This window comes from Nothoprocta perdicaria, unplaced genomic scaffold (assembly GCF_003342845.1).
Source record: "Nothoprocta perdicaria isolate Ctin4 unplaced genomic scaffold, notPer1 scaffold_84, whole genome shotgun sequence".
In the NCBI taxonomy this organism is placed as follows: domain Eukaryota; kingdom Metazoa; phylum Chordata; class Aves; order Tinamiformes; family Tinamidae; genus Nothoprocta; species Nothoprocta perdicaria.
Window position 1 is genome coordinate 2,001,944 of NW_020456132.1, and position 19,500 is coordinate 2,021,443.

The 19,500-nt window shown below is 45.3% G+C and overlaps 1 protein-coding gene and 1 long non-coding RNA gene across 2 annotated transcripts in view; one reads left to right on the forward strand and one right to left on the reverse strand.

Annotated features, from left to right (window-relative positions):
* Positions 1–19,500, forward strand: part of CACNA2D4 (calcium voltage-gated channel auxiliary subunit alpha2delta 4) — a 123,880-nt gene that overhangs the window by 14,529 nt on the left and 89,851 nt on the right. The window contains exons 5-13 of the mRNA XM_026052160.1: positions 480–642; positions 3,137–3,268; positions 4,313–4,373; positions 5,018–5,168; positions 6,698–6,772; positions 7,631–7,720; positions 16,200–16,313; positions 17,369–17,447; positions 19,084–19,217. Of these exons, the coding sequence (XP_025907945.1) occupies positions 480–642; positions 3,137–3,268; positions 4,313–4,373; positions 5,018–5,168; positions 6,698–6,772; positions 7,631–7,720; positions 16,200–16,313; positions 17,369–17,447; positions 19,084–19,217 (999 nt within the window). The remainder of the gene's footprint in view (positions 1–479; positions 643–3,136; positions 3,269–4,312; positions 4,374–5,017; positions 5,169–6,697; positions 6,773–7,630; positions 7,721–16,199; positions 16,314–17,368; positions 17,448–19,083; positions 19,218–19,500) is intronic.
* LOC112958340 lies at positions 10,577–11,451 on the reverse strand. Its single transcript, XR_003251410.1, has 2 exons — positions 11,389–11,451; positions 10,577–10,753 (listed from the first exon to the last, which is right to left on the reverse strand). It is a non-coding gene; the product is annotated as an uncharacterized LOC112958340 (long non-coding RNA).

Here is a 19,500-nt window from a genome sequence, read left to right on the forward strand (position 1 = left end):
ATTATCCTAGTTACATTTGCATTGAGTTACTCCAGTAGATATAACTATAGAAACAGGGCAAGTAAGCTCAAAATCAGCACATACTGTAACAAAGCTCAGGAGCCAGACACAGAAAGATACTTCACCTTTCCAGCTAATCACTTAAATGTCTCTGAGCTGTGGAATCATGGCAATCTGTCACTGTGTCCGTTTGCTCCAGGTGGCTCTTCAGGGTCTTCCGGACTGAGTACTGATGTCAGTAGTGACGTTCTTCATCACATGTGGGCACCTGGCAGTGAGAAATTAGACAGAAACCAATCATTTGGTTAGCTCACCACTTCTCAGTTGATAATGGTCCTGATTTGCCGTTCATATTGACCTGATTTGAAGGCCAAATTCTCCAGATGTCCTCTTTTAATTTTTTTTCTGACAGTACTGATAATAATCTGTCTTATTCTCTCTCTTGCTGACTTTCTCTTTTCCATTGTCCTCATCAACAGTTTGATTACTACAACTCTGTCCTGATTAATGAGAAGGATGAGAATGATAATTATGTGGAACTYGGAGATGAATTTATTTTGGAGCCAAATGAGCATTTCAATAATCTACTGGTAAATACCACATACAGTGATATCCAGCTCCCCACTAATGTCTACAACAAAGGTAATGGACTCCATTGGACTCTACTTTCTCACTACCAGTCAGCTGCTGTAGAAACTACCAAGGAGTAATCATACTRAAGGATGATGGGACAAAAGAGGAAAAGACAACTAACAGAAAATTGGGTTGGTGTGTTGGACGACAGCTGTCTGAACATGAGCCTGCAGTGTGCCCAGGTGACCAAGAAGGCCAATGGCCTCCTGGCTTGTGTCAGGAACAGTTTAGCCAGCAGGAGCAGGGAATTGATTGTCCCTCTGTAGTGAGGCTGCACCTTGAATACTGTGTTCAGTTTGGGGCCTCTCGCTGCAAGAAGGACATTGAGGTGCTGGAACGTGTCCAAAGAAGGGCAACAAAGCTGGCAAAGGGGCTGGAGCACGGACCTTATGAGGAGCAGCTGAGGGAGCTGGGGTTATTTAGTCTGGAGAAGATGAGGCTCAGGGGAAACCTTATTGCTCTTTACAGTTACCTGAAAGGAGGCTGTAGTGAGSTGGATGTTAATCTCTTGTCCAGAATAACTACAGATAGGACAAGAGGAAATGGCCTCMAGTTGTGCCAGAGGAGGTTCAAGTTAGACATTAGGAAGAATTTCTACACAGAAGGAGTAGTCAAGCAATGGAATAGGCTGTCCAGACAAGTGGTGGAATCACCGTCTCTTACAGTGTTCAAGAAACKTGTAGATGAGGCACTTGGGGACRTGGTTTATCAGGCTTGGTGTTGAGGGGTTTATGGTTGGTCTTAATGATCTTGAAGGTCTTTTCTGACCATAATGATTCTATGAAAATAAAGCTGTCCTCCTTGCACATTGACACAGGTGCAACTGCACCCAAGAATCTGGCCCAACTTGGGCAGGCCTCCACACTGTCTCACTTGGAAGCTGAGGCACCTAATTACAATTACTCCTACATTGCTGCTATTTCCTATCAACATTTGAAGTTGCCTGAACCGGCTCTTTGCCAGCCTGTCCACCAGTTGTTCTCCTTGTAAATGTTTTGGGAAAAAAAAAGCTCCATTACTTCTCTTGCAGACTGAGCCCATTTTCAAGCTTTGGGACAGAGCAGGGCAGGCATTGATGGTTGTGCTCACAGCTGCTGCATTATTTAGAGGGACAATAGAGGAACTTTCTTCTCTCGCTATTTTAAATTATTTACATCTGGTCTGACAGATTGTCTCAAACACTGAATTTTTACGCACAAAGATCCACGTGATTCCTAGACTTTTCATACAGAGGTGCCCCACCCTGGTCAAGAACAGCGTAACTTAAGATGCAAAACCATAGGAGCGCAGATTGTTGGAGCAGCCATCTGTCTTGTCAGCAACCYTCCTTTGGCCCTTCATCTGATGCAACTCTGACCCTTGCGATGTCTGTGGGGCCTTTGATGGTTTTGGTTGAATTGACAAGCACTAATACTATTCAAGTTAGTTTTGCTGCTGGATTTAGGAGTGATGTGTACCACTGAGCTGACAATAAATTGCACCAAGGCTCACTCTGTGCAGCTCTTCTGGCTCCCCTTCCTGTGTGAATTACTTGGCTTCATCACTAGGGAGCTGCAATTCAATTTTGCCCCTATCTTTCATAATATGACTGAATGGGAAGTGGTGGGTTGCAGCCTCATGCAGGTCGACAACAAGGTGGTTAATCCTACGATGACCACTTTCCTGTAATTCCCTTATCCCAGTGCTGCTGCTTCATTTGATCTCTTGAGACACTGAGTCAACATCAGATGCTACATATACATGGCCTCCTGTGAGTTCATGCAAACTTGCAGCTTTATATTAATTCTGACGAGTTCAAGGGAAAGTGAGAACAGCTCAAGCTTTGTATAAGATATGGAAAGAAAGGCAAGAGCAGAATCAAAGAAACATGGGAGAAAAGGGGAAGTAAATGCCATGTAAATCATAGGACTCCTCAGACTTGGGGAATTAAGACATATTACAGTGTGTCCTGTAGAGATTTGGGAAGTGACATACATTTTTAAACTCTTTGTGAGAAACCTTAGTGGTGTGCGAGGTAGTTGCCTTACAGGAGTCACAAATGTCATCTTGGGTAACAGGCCAGTTGTGTCTGTGTGTTGGGCTGGTTCTACACAGCCCCTGCACGGGGCTGGCAGCTGTGAGTCTTTCAGAGCCTTGTAGTGCCCAGGGCTAGACAAGCCCAGAAAGAGGAATAGGGATAGCGTGTGACCAAGCCGAGATCACTCGCAGTCGCCACTGGTGATGCAGCCTCCAGGCTGTGCTTGAATGATGCAACCAGCTCCCTTTACAATGCCTCTTGGAAAGCTACTGCCAAGGGCATAGGTGTCATTTTGAGGCAAGTGATCCTAGTAAGGGAGCCTGGCTTTCTCCAGAGCTCAAGGGATGACCTTTGGACAATGCCATGAGTTTTTCCAGGGCTCCTTGTCTCCAACCCCCTTTCCCATCTCAAGAGRGAGACTTCCTCCCCCTTTTTTTTTGCATGCTTTTTTCCCCCTTATTTCCTGTTTTTTTCTTTTCCATGCAGACCCTGATATTCTGAATGGAGTTTACATGTCAGAAGCCTTGAATCCTATTTTCGTGGATAATTTTGAAAGGGACCCCACACTGACCTGGCAATACTTTGGCAGTTCCACTGGATTCTTCAGGCTTTATCCAGGTAAAAGAGGGAATATCTGTCCCACCCTTCCAGCTCAAAGCATATATGTTGCAGGAAGGGGAATGTGCTGTCCAAGAGCCCAGTCTGGGAAGCTTGAGGATAGGATCCCCCCATGAAGGGTCATGCACAGCGACCAAAAAGACTGGATGCCCCAACTCTGTTGCTTAGGCAAAGGAAGAGCATCCATGGCAGGTATAAAACCTTGTTTTTTATGTGGACTAACCTCCCAGGTATGTTGCACTTATACCCCAGAGGAGCCTGCTGCTGATTCCATTTCCATGTGCTTCAGGCAGACTGTCTTCTGAAAAAGTCCACGAAACACCGTGATGGGGTCTTCAAATCCCCTAGACTGGATTTGGAAGTCATGCAGCAGCTCCTAGTCTCATTCTCCCRTGATTTCTAGCTACAGCTCCACGGGCTCTCTCTGTCTGCAAGAGCATCCGTGCCAGATGTGCTGAGCGACCTGACTTGCTGTGCCCTCACCAGCTGTGGGCGGCATGTAAGGTCATGGAGCGAGAGGGAGGATCCGTGCTTGGAGGAGCCCACAGGATCCTCTGCAGCTGTAACTTGGCCTTGTCTCCCCTCTGTCAGATGGCTCTTGTGCCCTTCTTGTGTGACCTGTCACGTGCCGTAGAGGAGAGATGACAGTGCCAGAGCCTTCAGTAAAGAATCAGGGACACGTCCTCATTTCTGCTGCTTTTTCATGCCTATACTTTGCTTCTCCTTAAAAATATGTTGCTGAGAACTACATCAGAATGGCAGAAAGCTTAAAGTGTAACTGCTCCCCAAATCTGAGCAGATTTTACAGGTGCCAGCCAATGCTGGGTGTATTTTGAACAGAAATTTAATTATCAGTTTCCTGAGAACTGCCAAAGACCACGCAGCTCTGCTTCCATTTCTGCTGAACGGCAATTGCTGCTGCTGGCCAGACTTGTGTGTCCCTGTCGGATCTCAGCAGTGAATAACAGAAGTGCTGGTGCCCGGGGAGCAGGGAGCAGATGCCTGTTTCTGGGTGTTGATTGTTCCTTTCGCTGTTGCCTTCAGGAATAAAATGGTTACCAGATGAGAATGGAGTCATCTCCTTTGACTGCAGGAATCGTGGCTGGTAAGATTTTTGGAGAAACTTAGTCAAAGCATGTTTTTATGCCTTTTTGGTCCCTCTTTTCAATCCTTTTCTCTGGTCTGGACACTAGGTAGCAAAAGAGCAAGGGAGCAGACCTTGCCTGGTGACATGTTGGTAAAGTAGCTGCTGCCCCATGCTGCTGGGAAAGCCCAAGGGTACTAAGGGGAACTAAGGCAATGCCAGGTTAGACGGTCTGCCTTGTCACCTGCAGTGCCAYATTTCTCTACAGGCATTAACATGTACCAAATGGAAATGACCACAAAYGTTTCCTTCCTCTGTCCCATCCTCATTACAGTTTTGCAGCCAGAGACTCTGGGCTGTTCAGACTCTGGGAATGTGGGGCATTTATTCAATCTATTCAGGATGTCTAAAGGATGGGTTAGCGATTGTCACTCTCAGCAGCATCTGGAGTCATGTCTGTAGGCCCAGCACTTGCCAGTGCAGGAAAAGGGACACTGGGGCCAAAGGAGCAATGAGCCTTTGTTCCCTGCCCCAAGCTTGCACCTCTCTGCATGGGGCACTGTATCATATCCCCAGCACAACGCTGCCAGATAGCTGCACTTATGGGACGTGTTACACTGGGGCTTGTGTTTTCCCTACTTCAGTGCAGTGCTCTTCTTTTAAAGGTACATCCAAGCAGCTACCTCTCCCAAAGACATCGTAATTATCGTGGATGTCAGCGGGAGCATGAAGGGCCTGCGGATGACCATTGCCAAACACACCATCATCACTATTTTAGATACCCTGGGAGAAAATGACTTTGTCAACATCATTGCTGTAAGTGTGTCTCGTGAGTAAGCGCGGATTTGTCTTTTGTCCCTATTGTCCCGTTAGCAAACTACAGGCATTATAATGGTGTAACTACCACCACTGGATGGGATGGATGAGGGATTTGAATTAATATCCCCTAGAAGTCAGCTTCATGTGGTCGGTAGGGTGGTTGCTCAGTCATCTCCTTCCCTCCATGTAGGATGTCAGCTGCATCTTTTTACTTAGGATGTCACTGTAACATATAGTGAAGTACTGTGAAGAGACACCTGAGCTAATGGGGACCTGGGTTAGTAAGCAGACATAGCAGAACATAACACTGTGCTTTGGGTCAGAAGTGATATAACCCTCAGCATGATGTTTCCAGCCCAGGAAATGACTGCCCTATGCCATTTTGTGCATCAGTGAAGACTGGAGTACAGTTTAGGCCAATTTGCAAAGCCATGTAGAGTGTTAGGTTATGTAGAAGTTTCTCTATAACCATGACCAGTATGAGGGTGGGCTTGTTACTCACACAGGACCAGCAACATTGACCTCAGAAAGCAAAATCTTTACATGATCCACATCAAGGCTGGMTGGAGAGGGAGGAGGATTGTGCCACGTTAAAGGCAAATGGCAGCTTTCCTCATATTTTTAAAGTTAATTCAAGCAATTCTCCTCAGACCTTCCAAAACAAGTTTTGTGAAGGCATGATCACCAAGATACAGTCTAGTTTTTGTTGATAGCTTCCCATTGTATAAGAGAGTTGGAAATTCCAGTAGTGACAGCTCTGTCTTTAAATAGATGTGTAGATGGAGAAGAGTGTTGGCAGAGAWTGGAAAGGAAGTCATTAAGGACCCGGAAAGGTCTTGTGTTCTTAATAAATAAATACAGAAAAATCATATAATATGTATTTTTACTACAGTTACAAGAAAAACCTATTGACTCAGACACTTCRTAGTCTGATCTAAACTCCTGTTCGTAAACAGAGCCTTGTAACCATCTGTGCCTTCATAGCCCATGGTAAAATATACTCGTCTRGTCCTTAGAGAAAGAGGTTTACCTTGGCATGCTTTGCCTTCTGTCTAGCAGCACACATCACTGATTATCACAGTTAGCTGATGTGTGGTAACTTGATGGTCTGTCATCATTCAGCCATGTGAGAGAGACATTAGAGCTTAAGCTAAAGTCATTTGCAAGGGTCACCTAATGGCTGGGGACTCCAGAAGTCAAAAGCATGTGCAAATAGTTCTGGAATCAAGGTCAGAAGCACAAGTTAGTAGGGTATGGAGAGTTCTGGGATGTCTGAGTGAAAAAAAATAGCTACAGTGCTTGTGGATGTGCCCAAATGGAACTTAGCAAAAAAATCATAATTAAAAAACAGGATTTATCAATATTATAATTGCCCTGACTGATACATACAATTCTAAAAAGAAAAGGAATAGAGTAGCATAATTCTCATTACTGTTCTTCTGAATATCCACTTAAGAATGCCAGTTTTGTGTTCTCCTACCCCTTTCCCCCATTATAACCCCTTTCTTTTCATTTTGTCTTTGCAGTATAATGATTATGTTCATTTTATTGAGCCCTGTTTTAAGGGTATCCTGGTCCAAGCAGACAGAGATAACAGAGAGGTGAGTACCAGACTCTTATTGATACTGTTAGGTTTGCTCTCGTAGTGTAATAAGAACACAGGCTTAGGATGCTGTGGCATGAAACTCCAAGGATTGCATCTCAGGAGTGGGCTCCAGTGCTGTGCTGTGTCCTGGTTCCTCAGTGTGTTTTTGCCTTTGCAAAGCTGCTGTAATACCAGGCCAGCTGTCAACAGTCAGCTTCCCAAGGCCCCAACACACACGGCACCACTTCTGCTGGAGCACAGGTGAACCTGCCACGGAAAAAAACGCAAGCAGAAGGTGAAGGTGCTCTGCAACCCCATGTTCTCAGCCCTGAGAAAGGAGAAACATCAGCCCTTGGGATGGGCCAGGCTTTCTCAGCCTGGCCTGACCCGCTGCCTGGGTACTTTCCCAGCGGGCTTTCTGTGACTGGGGTTTTGCTGCTCTGACCCAGGAGGGCTCAGCAGCTGCAGCCCTGAGGTGGGCTGTCTGTGCCTGGCTGCTCCACCACCCTCTGGCTTCACTCGTATTTTTAGCTCTTAATTTTTTTTTTCTTCCTTTCCGTCTGTGAATTAGTATGATGAAGTTGCACATCCTCACACAGCCCATTCCATGTGTTCAACAACTGGCTTTTGCTCCAAGTTTCTTTCCCTGTTTAGCTCCAGAGGGTGATGTCTCAGCAGAGTGTCTTAAGGGATCCTCCAGCCTTTCTGGGTGGAGAATGCTGTCCATCTCATGGGCTTCTCTCTGAGGGTTTCATTTTCAACCAAATGAGGCCAAATTAAAATCTAACCAATTTATAGGTAAGACTCTCTCCACGAAAGTGCCCTACCTGCCACCTGCAACTCATCACTGCTTTTCTGTCTCTCTTATTTCCAGCACTTTAAACAGCTGGTAGATGAATTGCAGGCTAAAGGAATGGGAACTGTGAACAAAGCCTTGACAGAATCCTTCAAAATCCTGAGGGAGGTAAGAGAAACTTGCAAGGTGAGCCTGTCCCGAGCCCACCCCACCATTCCCCTCCACTGCCAACAGGCAGCACAGCCATCGCAGCACGGCAGGGTGAACTGATCGCATCTCCAGGGTCCTCAGTTCAAAAACCAGCAATGTGCAGGGGCAAGCTGGTTTTAGAGACASCCCAGGTGGTGCAGGAGGACCTGATTTTTGCATGTGATGGCCCTGAGCAGTTGATTGCTGCCAAGGAGGGCAGCACCATGGGCAGGGATGGGCAGCGAGCTGCTGGCAGGAGCAGTGCCTGCAGGCACAGGAATCAAGATGCTTGTGGGCTTTAAATTGGAGAGAAGTTTTTGTTTTCTGCTGCAATCAGACTCTTGTTTCCTGTGAGAGTTAGGGACTGGGGGCTGATCTTGTATGCGCCCAAAATGATGGGGCAGAAGCTGCTCAGGCTGTGCCCTTGTGTTTTCTTAACGAGCCTCCAGGCTGGCATCGAGGAGTGCGCTGCAGCCTGAGGGCTGGAGCCCTGGAGATGGGGCCCGGGATGCAGGATCCATCCCTCYGTGCGAACACCGCTGATAGCGGCGTGGTGGGAGATACCCTGGTTATTGATGTTGGCAATAAAATTTAACTGCTAAGTTCAAGGCAATAATTCCGATCGTATTATTTATGTAATGTTGTTARCGAGCCTCGGTAAGTAGGTTATGGTGAAGACATGAAAGATGATTCTCAGGCTTCAGGTTTATTTGAATATTACTCTTCTGAGGATCAGGGCTCTTCATAGAAACCACAGGTGCAGGAGAATTAATCAAAGTCAGTGTCATCATGTCCTGTGATAAGATTAGTAAATGCTCTGTTGTCTTATGTGGCTGACTGACTTGTGTGAAAAATCCTTAGTGTTCTGGAGGTAAACATATGTCTGAACTCTGTCTCTTAAGGAATGTTAATACAAAAAGGACCAAGAACTCAGCTTAACTCTGCCGCCACCATACTGCGAGGCAGGCAGGGAGATGTCAATGCCTTTGTTGGCAGAAATAAGTAGACAGCACAATGCTAGCAATGCTGATGGTGCTGATGCCTAAGGTTCCAGAGGGAAAGATTCTCTGCTCTTAATTGTTTTGCAAACTGTAAGTTTTAAGTTCACTGTCTACGGAAAATTTGTTTCTAATTTATCTTAGTGCAAACACGGTCAGAAAATTATCCCATGATGGCAGTAGCTGTCTTGTCAGTGCCAAAACAAATTTAATGGCAATCTGAGAATAATCGTGAAGCATTGTCACTGCAGTAATAAGATGGCAGCACTCCTGGTAATGATTCAGTATCTTTTGGAGAAGATGGTGCCTGAAAAGAACAGGGAAGCAGTAATGGTATAAAGCTGGAATTCATTATACACACTAGATGTCTGCTAGAATCATCTAAGTACCACTTTGCATTTTTATGACTAAATTCATTTTACCTTTGAAATATTTGGAGCCTATATAGACCTGAGTTCTTAAATCAGAATACTTACACAGAGAATCTAGTTCTTAATTTCTAATGTAGCACTGGTTATCTACAACGACAGTGGATTAAAGAGGCAGACTCCCTCAGGCAGTAAAACTTGGAGGGTTTTGGGAAGAAGGGAGCGTAGGCCTGTTTGCCCCAGCTGAAATAGCAACTAGCTGTGCTGGACATAGACATCAAAACAGGGCTGATTCCACTGATAAGACCTCACAGCTCCCCTCCAGCCAGTGTGGCCCACGGAGAGACTTCTGACAATCTGACCCACTAGACCGGGCAAGCTTCCAGAAGGCAGGATATTGTTATAAAACCCTGTGTACCTTCAGCCAGGCTGCTGCAGCCCAGTGGATTAACCTAAGTCCACTGCAGTAACAGAGAAGCAGTTCCTCTTTGTCAGACAGAAAATATTTTCCTCTGCATTCAGTATGCAAAATGCAATGAACAATGTAAGTAAAAATCCCTTTTCTTGACCCTTGTTGATTCTGCCTCAATCTAAGGTCAACAAAGTAGCGAGATTACTACTTGCCACTACAGCACCCAGTGGTAATAACCCTTCCGGATGTCGTTTACTCCAGAGGTGAGATGCCACTTCCCTCCTGTCTTTCATGATCACCCCAGTTCTGAGGAGAGAGTAACTGACTTGGACATCTCAGCATCCTTGACTTGGACATCTGCAGAGAAGGAAAGGTGACTGTGTTCTAGGTGACTCCTAGTGTCCATTTTCTCCTCTTTACACCTTGGGAGCTGCTGGCTCGGGGTGCTGAATCACTCACCCAGCTGATGGGCATTGATTCCTGCAAACCACCCTGCTGTCTCTGCTGACAGGAGCAGCACAGAGAACAGCACCAGAGTGCTCTGCATCTGTACTGACATGACTAAAGGATTAGGTACAGTCACTCAGGTACAGACACTGCAGAAGCTCTTCAGCCAGCAGAAGTGTGCTGTGGCTTGTTTCATGGCGGTATGCAAGTCCACTAAACAGGAATTTGCATGAATTTGCAGGTAGAGGAGGAGTGGGGAACTGAGCTATGGACACACATCTGCTCAGCTCTCCTTTCCCAGTAGCACTGGTTGCAGCCTTCTCACAGTGGGACAGAAGGGAGCCCCTCCACCAAAGCACAGACTACAGCTCTCATCTTTAGCAACCTAGGCCTAAACCCAAGGTTTCTGAAGACATCAGCTGAGAGACTTCTTTGCAGCCAGCCATGGAAGGGCTGCATATGTACAGAGCTACCTTATCTCTTCAGTCACTTCACAATAGCACCCCAGGATTTCAGTGTCATCAATGACTTCTAGAAGAGACTGAGATCACATCCTAGCAGCCGTGTGTCAGACCCAGGGGCTGGATGGATTTACCCAGGCACACCACTATGTAAACACCCCTGTTACTCTGCAGCAGTCTTCCCAAAACTGTCACGTTCTGCCTGGCTGAGGCAAAACAGCAGCTCCAGGTGTGCACGTGCTTGATGCACACCATGAAATCTTCTCTTAGAGCTGGCCAGATCGATATCAAGAGTAGGGGAGGGAAAGTGTTGACATCAGAGAGTCCTGAAACAAATCAGAGGATGGTGCTGCTGCAGCCTCACAAATAATGTGCATGGCTGGGCTRGAGAGCAGAAGGGAGATGGGGGAAGTGTGGAAACAGCACCCCCCTTCCCCTCCGACAGAATTCCCACCCTCAGCTTCCAATTGTATCTGTTCCTCACAGACTGTCCTGTTACACAGYACACAAGAGAAGGATGAAAAGCAGTGCATTACACCAGTGAAACGGACATTGCTGAATAGACAGCCAGCAATTATACCTATAATGAAAGGGACTGCAACATTTCCTTGGTAATTTGTTCCTGATCCAATTGCTCACAGAATTAATAGCCCGACAACAACCTACTCAATAAGGTACCTGTAGCAGAGAGGGGGTGAAAAAGAGCAGGCTCAGCCTCTCGCATTTTTGTTTTGCCATGATGTTCTGGGGCAGACGGGGCATGTTTTAATGTGTGTTGCAGTTCACAGGAAAGCTTCAGGAGAGCAGTTAGCCAGCGCTTCCCCGCCATGCTGGGTAAGCCACTTAAACTCTCTATTTAAATTTAGCCACATGCCGAGTAGTTTCAATCAAATTTGCATCACAGGGAGAGGAGGGTGTTAACCACACATTTATAAAGTACTTAAAAATTCTCAAGCGCTACCTTTGAGTTCCTTTCTTGTTCGCAGGCTTTATTCTACCTCACTGCAAACTTCTCTTTGTTTCAAGAAGCTGGGCAGCTCTTGTTCTCTCCTCCTTTTCCTGCAGGATTTATAACCCTTTGTTGCAGCCAGGGCTCTGCTCTCAGCTGCTTCCACTCTCCTGCCTTCCCTGAAACATGAAGCTCCTGACAGTTGGCAAGTGCAGCAGCTGAGGGCTATCAAGTGCTGTGCAGGGCAGAATAATTACCTTTCTTGTTTTACACACAATAGGCCTCCTAACACAACCTAAGACATCAGTTACCTTTCTTTAGATACTGTCACATTGTTAATTCATACCCAGCTGATCCACCTCTAGCTGCTCCTTCCCAGACAGTATCAGTCTCCTGATCCACAACTCAGCCTGTTATTCTGTTTTCCAGTGTAAAGTAATTGCAAGTCAATTTATATACTTACGTAGATAGGCCATATATTATTTATGTGTGTATATATATTTATATGTTAGCACACTCATGTCCTAGCCTAATCCTGAGAACCATTTATATGTTCATGTATTTATTATATATGAATTTCTGAAAACAAGGCATTGAAAAATCTCATTGTTACCAGTTCTCTTTTCTCAGGATCTACTTCAGAGTAAATATGTTTTCTAAAAACTGCTATTTTTTTTGACTGTGGAGGGATCCCAGGTTCCCTTCCATGAGGCCRCCTTAGAATAATCTTTCCTCTTAACAGCAATCTGAGGTAATGCTGCCTTGGTCCATGGCTGAACACAGAAGGGCAATAATTTATGAGGTTAATTGTGAATAGGTCACTCAAAAATGAGTATAGGTGGGAAAATGGTGATACTGGTACTAAATTGGTTTTCTATGAGAAATACAATTCTGTGCATCTTGAGCAGAACTGACGCTCTCTAAAGAGTAAACCCATCTGCTAATGCAGGAAGTCAGAGTAGTTTGTACTGCTTTATGTCCAACTTGTGTGAGGAAGCATTCGCTTTGAGCACTCATACAAAGAAGTATTACTAATTTTTCTAGGAATGTGCTAGATATTTAAGCTCAGTTCATTCATGTATTTTTTTTTCCCTTCTTGTAAAACATTTTCTGATGATTCCCTCCCATCCTTTGAGATCTCACACTCAGTCACACTCAGATCTCAGACCAGGTAGTGACCAGTCACACTCAGATCTCAGACCAGGTAGTGACCAGACTCTTCCCAGCTGTGCCCAGTGACAGGGCAAGAGGCAAAGGGCACAGACTGGAACACTGGAAATTCTGTTTGGATGCAAGAAACTACTTCTTTACTGGGGAGTGGTTGTGCTCGGAGTAGGTTGCCTAGAGAGGCTGTGGAATCTCTATCCTGGGCTATATTCAAAACCTACTTGAACACAGTCCTGGGCAGCCTGTTCTAGGTGATCCTGCTTGAGCAGGGCRTAGGACCAGATGATCTGCAGCGGTGCCTTCAGACCCCAGCCTGTGATTCTGCAGTCCAGGACCACCTTGGCAGTTCTGTCCCTTCCTGAGGAGCACAGTTTACCTGAATATGTTCAATTGCTTCTGCCTTTAGCCATAGGCTTTATGATTGTGCCTGTAATTCCATCCTTCCTTTGTTCCTCACCACTTAAGTATGTACCCGGCCGTGACAATATTGGCCTTTTGATGATGAAGCACAGAGGCCATAAAGCCTCAGCCTTCTGTTGTTTATCATCTGCCATGTATTCCTTTTGCTCCCTTTCTTGTTTCTTATCTGAATGATGATAAAACTTCCCCTTGATCTTGTTTGCATCTTTATGGATCTGGATTTTGCAGCATATTTTTCAGCATGCATAAACCTTGGGTTTCCTATTTACCAGCTTATTCACCAGACATTTTACTTAATTCCATCTCTCATTTCTTTATCGTTGGTTTTCTGTTTCTTTCTCTACTCTTAATTTTCTCCTTAGGGAACGATCCCACTTGAATTTGCACTAATTCCRGAGGCCAGGGGTGGCAAGAACTGCATCACAGGCAGGGCTGCATCCAGCAACAGCGTGAGCAGGGCAGGAGGAGAGGGAGAGGGGCTGCTCCTTCATCATGTCCGATGTGCATCTCGTTTGTCAGTGCCCACACACGCCACTGAGCTGTGCTGATGCCCCAGTGACTCCGTGCCAGGCTGTCACTGCAAAACAAAAGGCCACGAGCAGATGAGGGCGTACCAGAGAATATGACCGTGAATGAAGTAGATCATGCCTGTTACTCCTGGCAGTGTGAGGACAGTGCCTAGCTTGGTGCCCCCTGCACTTGTTGCGGCCCCCTCACACAGCAGCGCAGACGTGTCCGTTCCCAGGGCATCTCGCCCATCACTTCACCTGTCAGGTGAAGCAGAGCAAACAGTAATACACAGAGCTGCCTGTAAAAGGCCTGCAGACGCTTTCAGGTCATTGCTGGAGCCATGTATGAAAGGACCTAAGAATCAGGGATTACCTCTTACTCATTTGTTTTCTAAACCTGCCTTTTAGTCACTATTTCTGTGATACTAATGATCTCATTTTCCCTGTTTAAAATATAGCCTATTTCTATAATTAGGAGATTGCTGGTTGTGATATTGTATTTAATTTCTCTGTATCTCAGTGTTATGAGGTCTGAAGTARTCTATGTGAACAGATGTCTTAAATAGTTTGATGAAATGGCGGCTGACTTCAATTAAGTATTAATTTAATAATCGCTTAAACCATATTGTAGATTGCAACAGATTGGAATAAACTGCCTTCATAGTCATAAGGTTCACATAAGMTCAACCTGAACCTGCTTTGGACAGCATCTCCCCCACCAGTGTGGCCCTATGCTCTGCCATGGATGGTCTAAGTAGTCCTCTTTTCCAGACCTCTCTTCTCATCATATGCACCTTCTTTGCTTTCAAAATTCCCTGGAAAAGTCGGACCTTGTGGGCCCCGTGGAGAAAGACATGGGAGATGCCACCGTTGTATTGGCATGACCACAGCTGCAGAGGTGCAGCAAGTCTCGTCTCTGAACGTGCTGCTTTAGGTGGTGTGAGAGAGGAGCCAGCCCAACCGCCTCACTCTGTTTTACTACCCATCATGGAAGACGTGCCTGAGAACAGCTAGTTGGGACCCTGTTAAACCACCCTTCTCTTTCATATCAGATCATCACTCCTGGTCCTGGTTAGAAAGGCAAATAATGGGATTATTAAGAAATCGGGAGGGAAGGAGTCATACCTGGTCCTAGTGGCGGCTGTTCAGAAGCTACTGAGTCCAATCTCGTTGTGGTAGACTAACTTGTATTTCAGTGATATCAAGACTAATTTTGTAAGAGGCAGGACTGCTGACATAAACGGTGATGGACACTGACATTATGGCGATTTTTGGCACTGAACCTGGTAACTGGTGATGGTAGGAGTGGTAAAATGACYGGGGAAACCTGGCTGCAGAAGTAACAGAGTATGGACCCGGCTGCCTGGTATCAGTGGTCATGATGTTAATCTGCAGGGGGATCCTAAAGGCATTTGTCTTCTGTCCTAACATGGCATTACCACACTGGAAGAGAYTTGTGAATTGAAACCTAAAACATCTAACGAGTCCCAGTCCGCACTCTGTTTYCCAGTGGTGGTGCTTGCTTTATTTACCTGTCTTACTACATTTCCTAATTTCTGAGATACAGCTGCCCATCTACCATTTAAAGTCACTGCTGTGTCTGCTACAGCCTTAGTCATCCTCAGATTAGTCTCCTACACACCCACTATCTCACGCYATTGCCTCTCATTAATCTCCTGAGTGAACCTGTCATATCTCCCTCCTTCCATATTTTTAATCTCCATCAGCTTCTGTGAACCTCCTTTGTTGATCAGCCTTTTTGTTGCTCTGAGCATAGGAGCAGAGAGATGCTCTGCAGGAAAAGAAGTTGACACGGAGCTGGGAGGCGCAGCAAAGTAGCTGCTCGTTTTTGCTCCCTGATGTGAGCAAAGGCAGCCTGCTGCTGCTTTACTTGGTGACACCTGTGCTGGTACTCCATAAAGCACTTAGTCCTCTAGAGCTGCTGCACCTGAGGGCATGAGCCAAATGGCATTGCTGCCAGGAGYATTAGATAAGCAGCTTTCAAAGGCTGGTCTTCCTGCCTAAGCAGTCAGGTTATTGCTTGCCTGTAAGAGCAAAGCTTTTCAACACCTGTGTGTGTGTGTACTTTGGAAACAGAATATTTATGTTTGTACCATAGCCCTACAATAATTCTACTCTACCTTAAACATTGCTCATTCCCAGATAACAGATCCTCTGTCATTACATTTTTATTTGGCACATCMATAGCCTATTTCAGCTCTCATGGCAGTATCCCCCCCTCTTTTTTCTCCATGTGTTCCTGCCTTTCCCTGCTCTTTATTTGGCAGATTGATGGATTTAGCCTGAAATAATAACTCTGATTCCCCCTCCTCTCAAGTTTCCTGACTTATGAAGTGATTAAAAATTGCTGTCAAGTCAGAATGGTGGTGTTTATGGTCAGCCTGTAATCACTTTGCATGAATGAATGAATGCAACCGTGCAAGCTGTGAGGCAGCAGGGAGTCCCACCCTTCCTCCACAGCACTTATTTTCTTCTTGTTTTTTTACTTCTATGAAGGATCTGTGACTACCTGTGTTAGGAAGGGCTGTATAAACAAAAAATACATATGGAGCTTACAAACACAATCCTTTTTTAAGCAGAGCTCTTCCTGCAGATAGTGTAAAATTTTGCATGAGGAGTCAGGATCTGGCCCGCCATCAATAAACATGCTGTAAAAACACAGAATCAGATGCTGAGACAACTAATGCTGTTCCTGTCTCTTTTTAGTTCAGAGATGCTGGTCAAGGAGGCTTGTGTAACCAAGCCATCATGCTGATCACAGATGGAGCAGTGGAGGATTACGAAGCTGTGTTTGAAAAATACAACTGGCCGGATCGGAAGGTTTGTCTGGGAAGTGATAATTGGAAAGGACGAGGAAAGGTGCTAGCTTGCCATAGCAGGAATAGAAGCCCATGAGCCAGGCAGAGCTGAGCATTCACAGCTTCCAATATCTGCATGCACTGTGCTGCAAACACAGCACGGAGCAGCCAGACAGGAGTCTGCTGGGGTGATTTCAAACGTGATAGGATCACAAATGGATATCTGCAGGGAGTGCAGACTTTCTTCATACACATCTTTTTCCAAAGCTACGGGTGATCAAAACTTTCTCCTAACACAATGATAAAGACTGAACTGAGTGTTTTTTAAAAATAAACACATCTGCAAAGAATTTTAATCCTACCCACAAMTGATCCTGTTTGGGGATGGTTCAGCTGTGATTAGTCCCATCAGTGGATAGAGAAATAACCCAGATGACCTCTCTAGGTGCCTTGCAGCCCTACTTACTCGAGGGTCTGGAGCTATAGAGTTGTGGTAGCAGAGCAGATGGTGAAAGCAGAAAAGACTATGGCTCATATTAAACCCTCGTGATTTATTTCTTTACCTCATCTCAGCTAAAGGCCATACACAAAGGGAGAGAGAAGCTGCCTACAGATAGGCCAAAGTGGTGCTGCTAAAACCATTTATTTCAGGATTCATTTAGTTGCTGTTGGTCAAACACAAGCAAAATGGTGAAGTTGTCTTCAAATGATTCATGGGGCCAGCTGTTCCCCAAGGTAAAGGATTTTTGTGAGCTATAAACCTCTCTGCATGTGCTTGGCAAGTGCCAGCAGAGCTGCAATCATAAAATCTAATAGAATTCACACTACTTTATTCAGATGATCCTGAGTGCTACTTGGCTTCCTGAGCCTTTTGTCATTGATAATAAAGTTCCAGCCCATAAAATGCAAAACAAAGATACTTCTGTCTCTGTGTGAAGCAAAAGGTTGCTTTAGCTATTACTCTGCATCTCAAGTAGGCATTAACACCAGTAGGTAATGGGATGTCAGACATTGGCCCTTTGGATTTTGGTAGCACATTTCAGCTCATTTAGGCTAACTTTGTGTTCCTGTTGCCAGGTCCGGGTTTTCACTTACCTCATTGGACGGGAGGTCACTTTTGCCCCCAACGTGAAGTGGATTGCCTGCAACAACAAAGGTGCGGTGCAGCAACGGYGCCCCAATGCCAGTCACATGCATCAGCTGCAGTCAGGGGGCCCTGGGCTGCAGCCCTTCTGTGGATTTCCCACCACAGCTGGGGCAATGAGTTGAAAGGCCTCCTAGAGAAAGATCAGAGCTTACTATCCCCGTGAAGTGTGTCTGTGTCCAACTGACGTGTCCTCTGCTGAACGACCGCATTTTCTTGTCACGGTGCCAAGGGACACTATGACCGAGATTCATGCTGGCTATAGTCCACCTAAGTCCCTGTGCTTATTCTGTCCCAGTGGCTGAYTTTTGAGATTCTGTCTAAACCCCTGTCACTAGGCCTGATGTCTTTTAGCTGAGATGTGAAGCAAACACCTCTTCTTTAAAGATTTCGCAGCATTTTTTAATAAGATCTGCAGGTTAACCCCTAGGCCCTGGCCATTTTTTATACCATTGTTTTTGCTGGGATAACAGAATGACTTGTTTCTCCTGCTCCAAATTCATTGATGGCATGACATGGCATGAATGGGACAAGCCATTCAGAGTGAGTGAGTGATCATTTGGGGCTGCTTGAAAGTCCAGTTAGCCCTATCAGAGTCCRCAAGGGGTAAGAAAGAGGGTCTTTCCCCTCTTGAGCCTAGCAATCAAGGAGTCATGTTTGAGCATGACTTGGTCTAAGTACATCTGGAGATGACCAGAAACCACCAATATCTGCAAATTCAGAATCACTTTTAAACAGGGAAAGCTGAGGATTAGCTAGATAAGTATATTGGCTATTTCTCTGTCTGAGCAGTGTCTGCAGCAGACTGTGAATGCATGGGTACATTTGCTACTGAAAATAATTGACAGGAAAAAAACTCTGGCCTGCAGAACGTCTGTGAGTCAGGATGTTCAAGGTTCAAACAATCATCTGTTAGCGCCATGAATCACATGTAACATTTCTATTTTTTATCAGAGGCAAAAGCCTAGATTTTGGGTTCCATATTAATCTTCAAGATTAGTGACAGGGAATTCATTGTGCTGTTAGTTTACCATAAAACRGAAGAATGGATACAACCAAGTAAAGACCAAAAATACTTATTTGCCTAAGCTTCTCACCTACCAAACTAGAGCTCTGAAGGAAGCTCCTTGATTTTGACTCTTCTGTATAGACGTATTATGTAGCTCTTGTGCACCTTGTTTTCAAGCACACCAAACGTACTTCCACATCACATGGCTTATCAGATCAGCTGGAAATATTTGGAAGAGAAGTTGGGAGTTTAGGCTGTATATAAAATTGGGCAMGATAAGTGAGTAGCCTGGCGTTTGCATATGCTCAGGATTGGAGGCAGCGTGATTTGGTGATGGCTTTGACTAAGACTCCAAGCAGCATTTTACATCTGCTTAGTGTGGTTCTGATTATACCAAGACTCTCTGGTGCTGAGCTTTGGGCCAGGATTTTGAGAACAGCAGCAATACTTTGAAATTCTCGTTTTCAACAAAACCAAGTCTTATCCACGCAAGGCATGTAAAGGCATCTTTTGTAAAGAGCAGACTAAGCTGTTTGTGTTGATACAGTCTTTGACATGCGGTTTTCTAACAGCGKGAACATCCATTTGGAATGGGAGAGAGAGTAGGAGAGTGACTCCCACTTCTGTTTCTCCACGTAGGCTACTACACTCAGATATCCACGTTGGCAGATGTCCAAGAGAACGTGATGGAGTACCTGCATGTGCTCAGCCGTCCCATGGTCATCAACCACGACCATGACATCATTTGGACTGAGGCCTACATGGACAGTGCGGTAAGGACCTACAGCACAAGTCTTTAATCAGCAAATAGGGGCTACAGACCAGATTGGCAAAGGTGGTTAGACATCCAGCTCATAAATGTAGGCATTTAACTTGTCCCGTCTTCCCAACTAAATATCCTATATATATTAGAGCCTAAATAAAGCTCTGGAAACTATGTAAAGCCTAGAGATAGAAATCACTAGGTTCTTGCTCTGCAGAGATGGACATGTTACTCTGCTCACTTCTGGAGTTGAGATGCATAAGCAGACCCAGATCTCTTTGAGAATCTGCAGT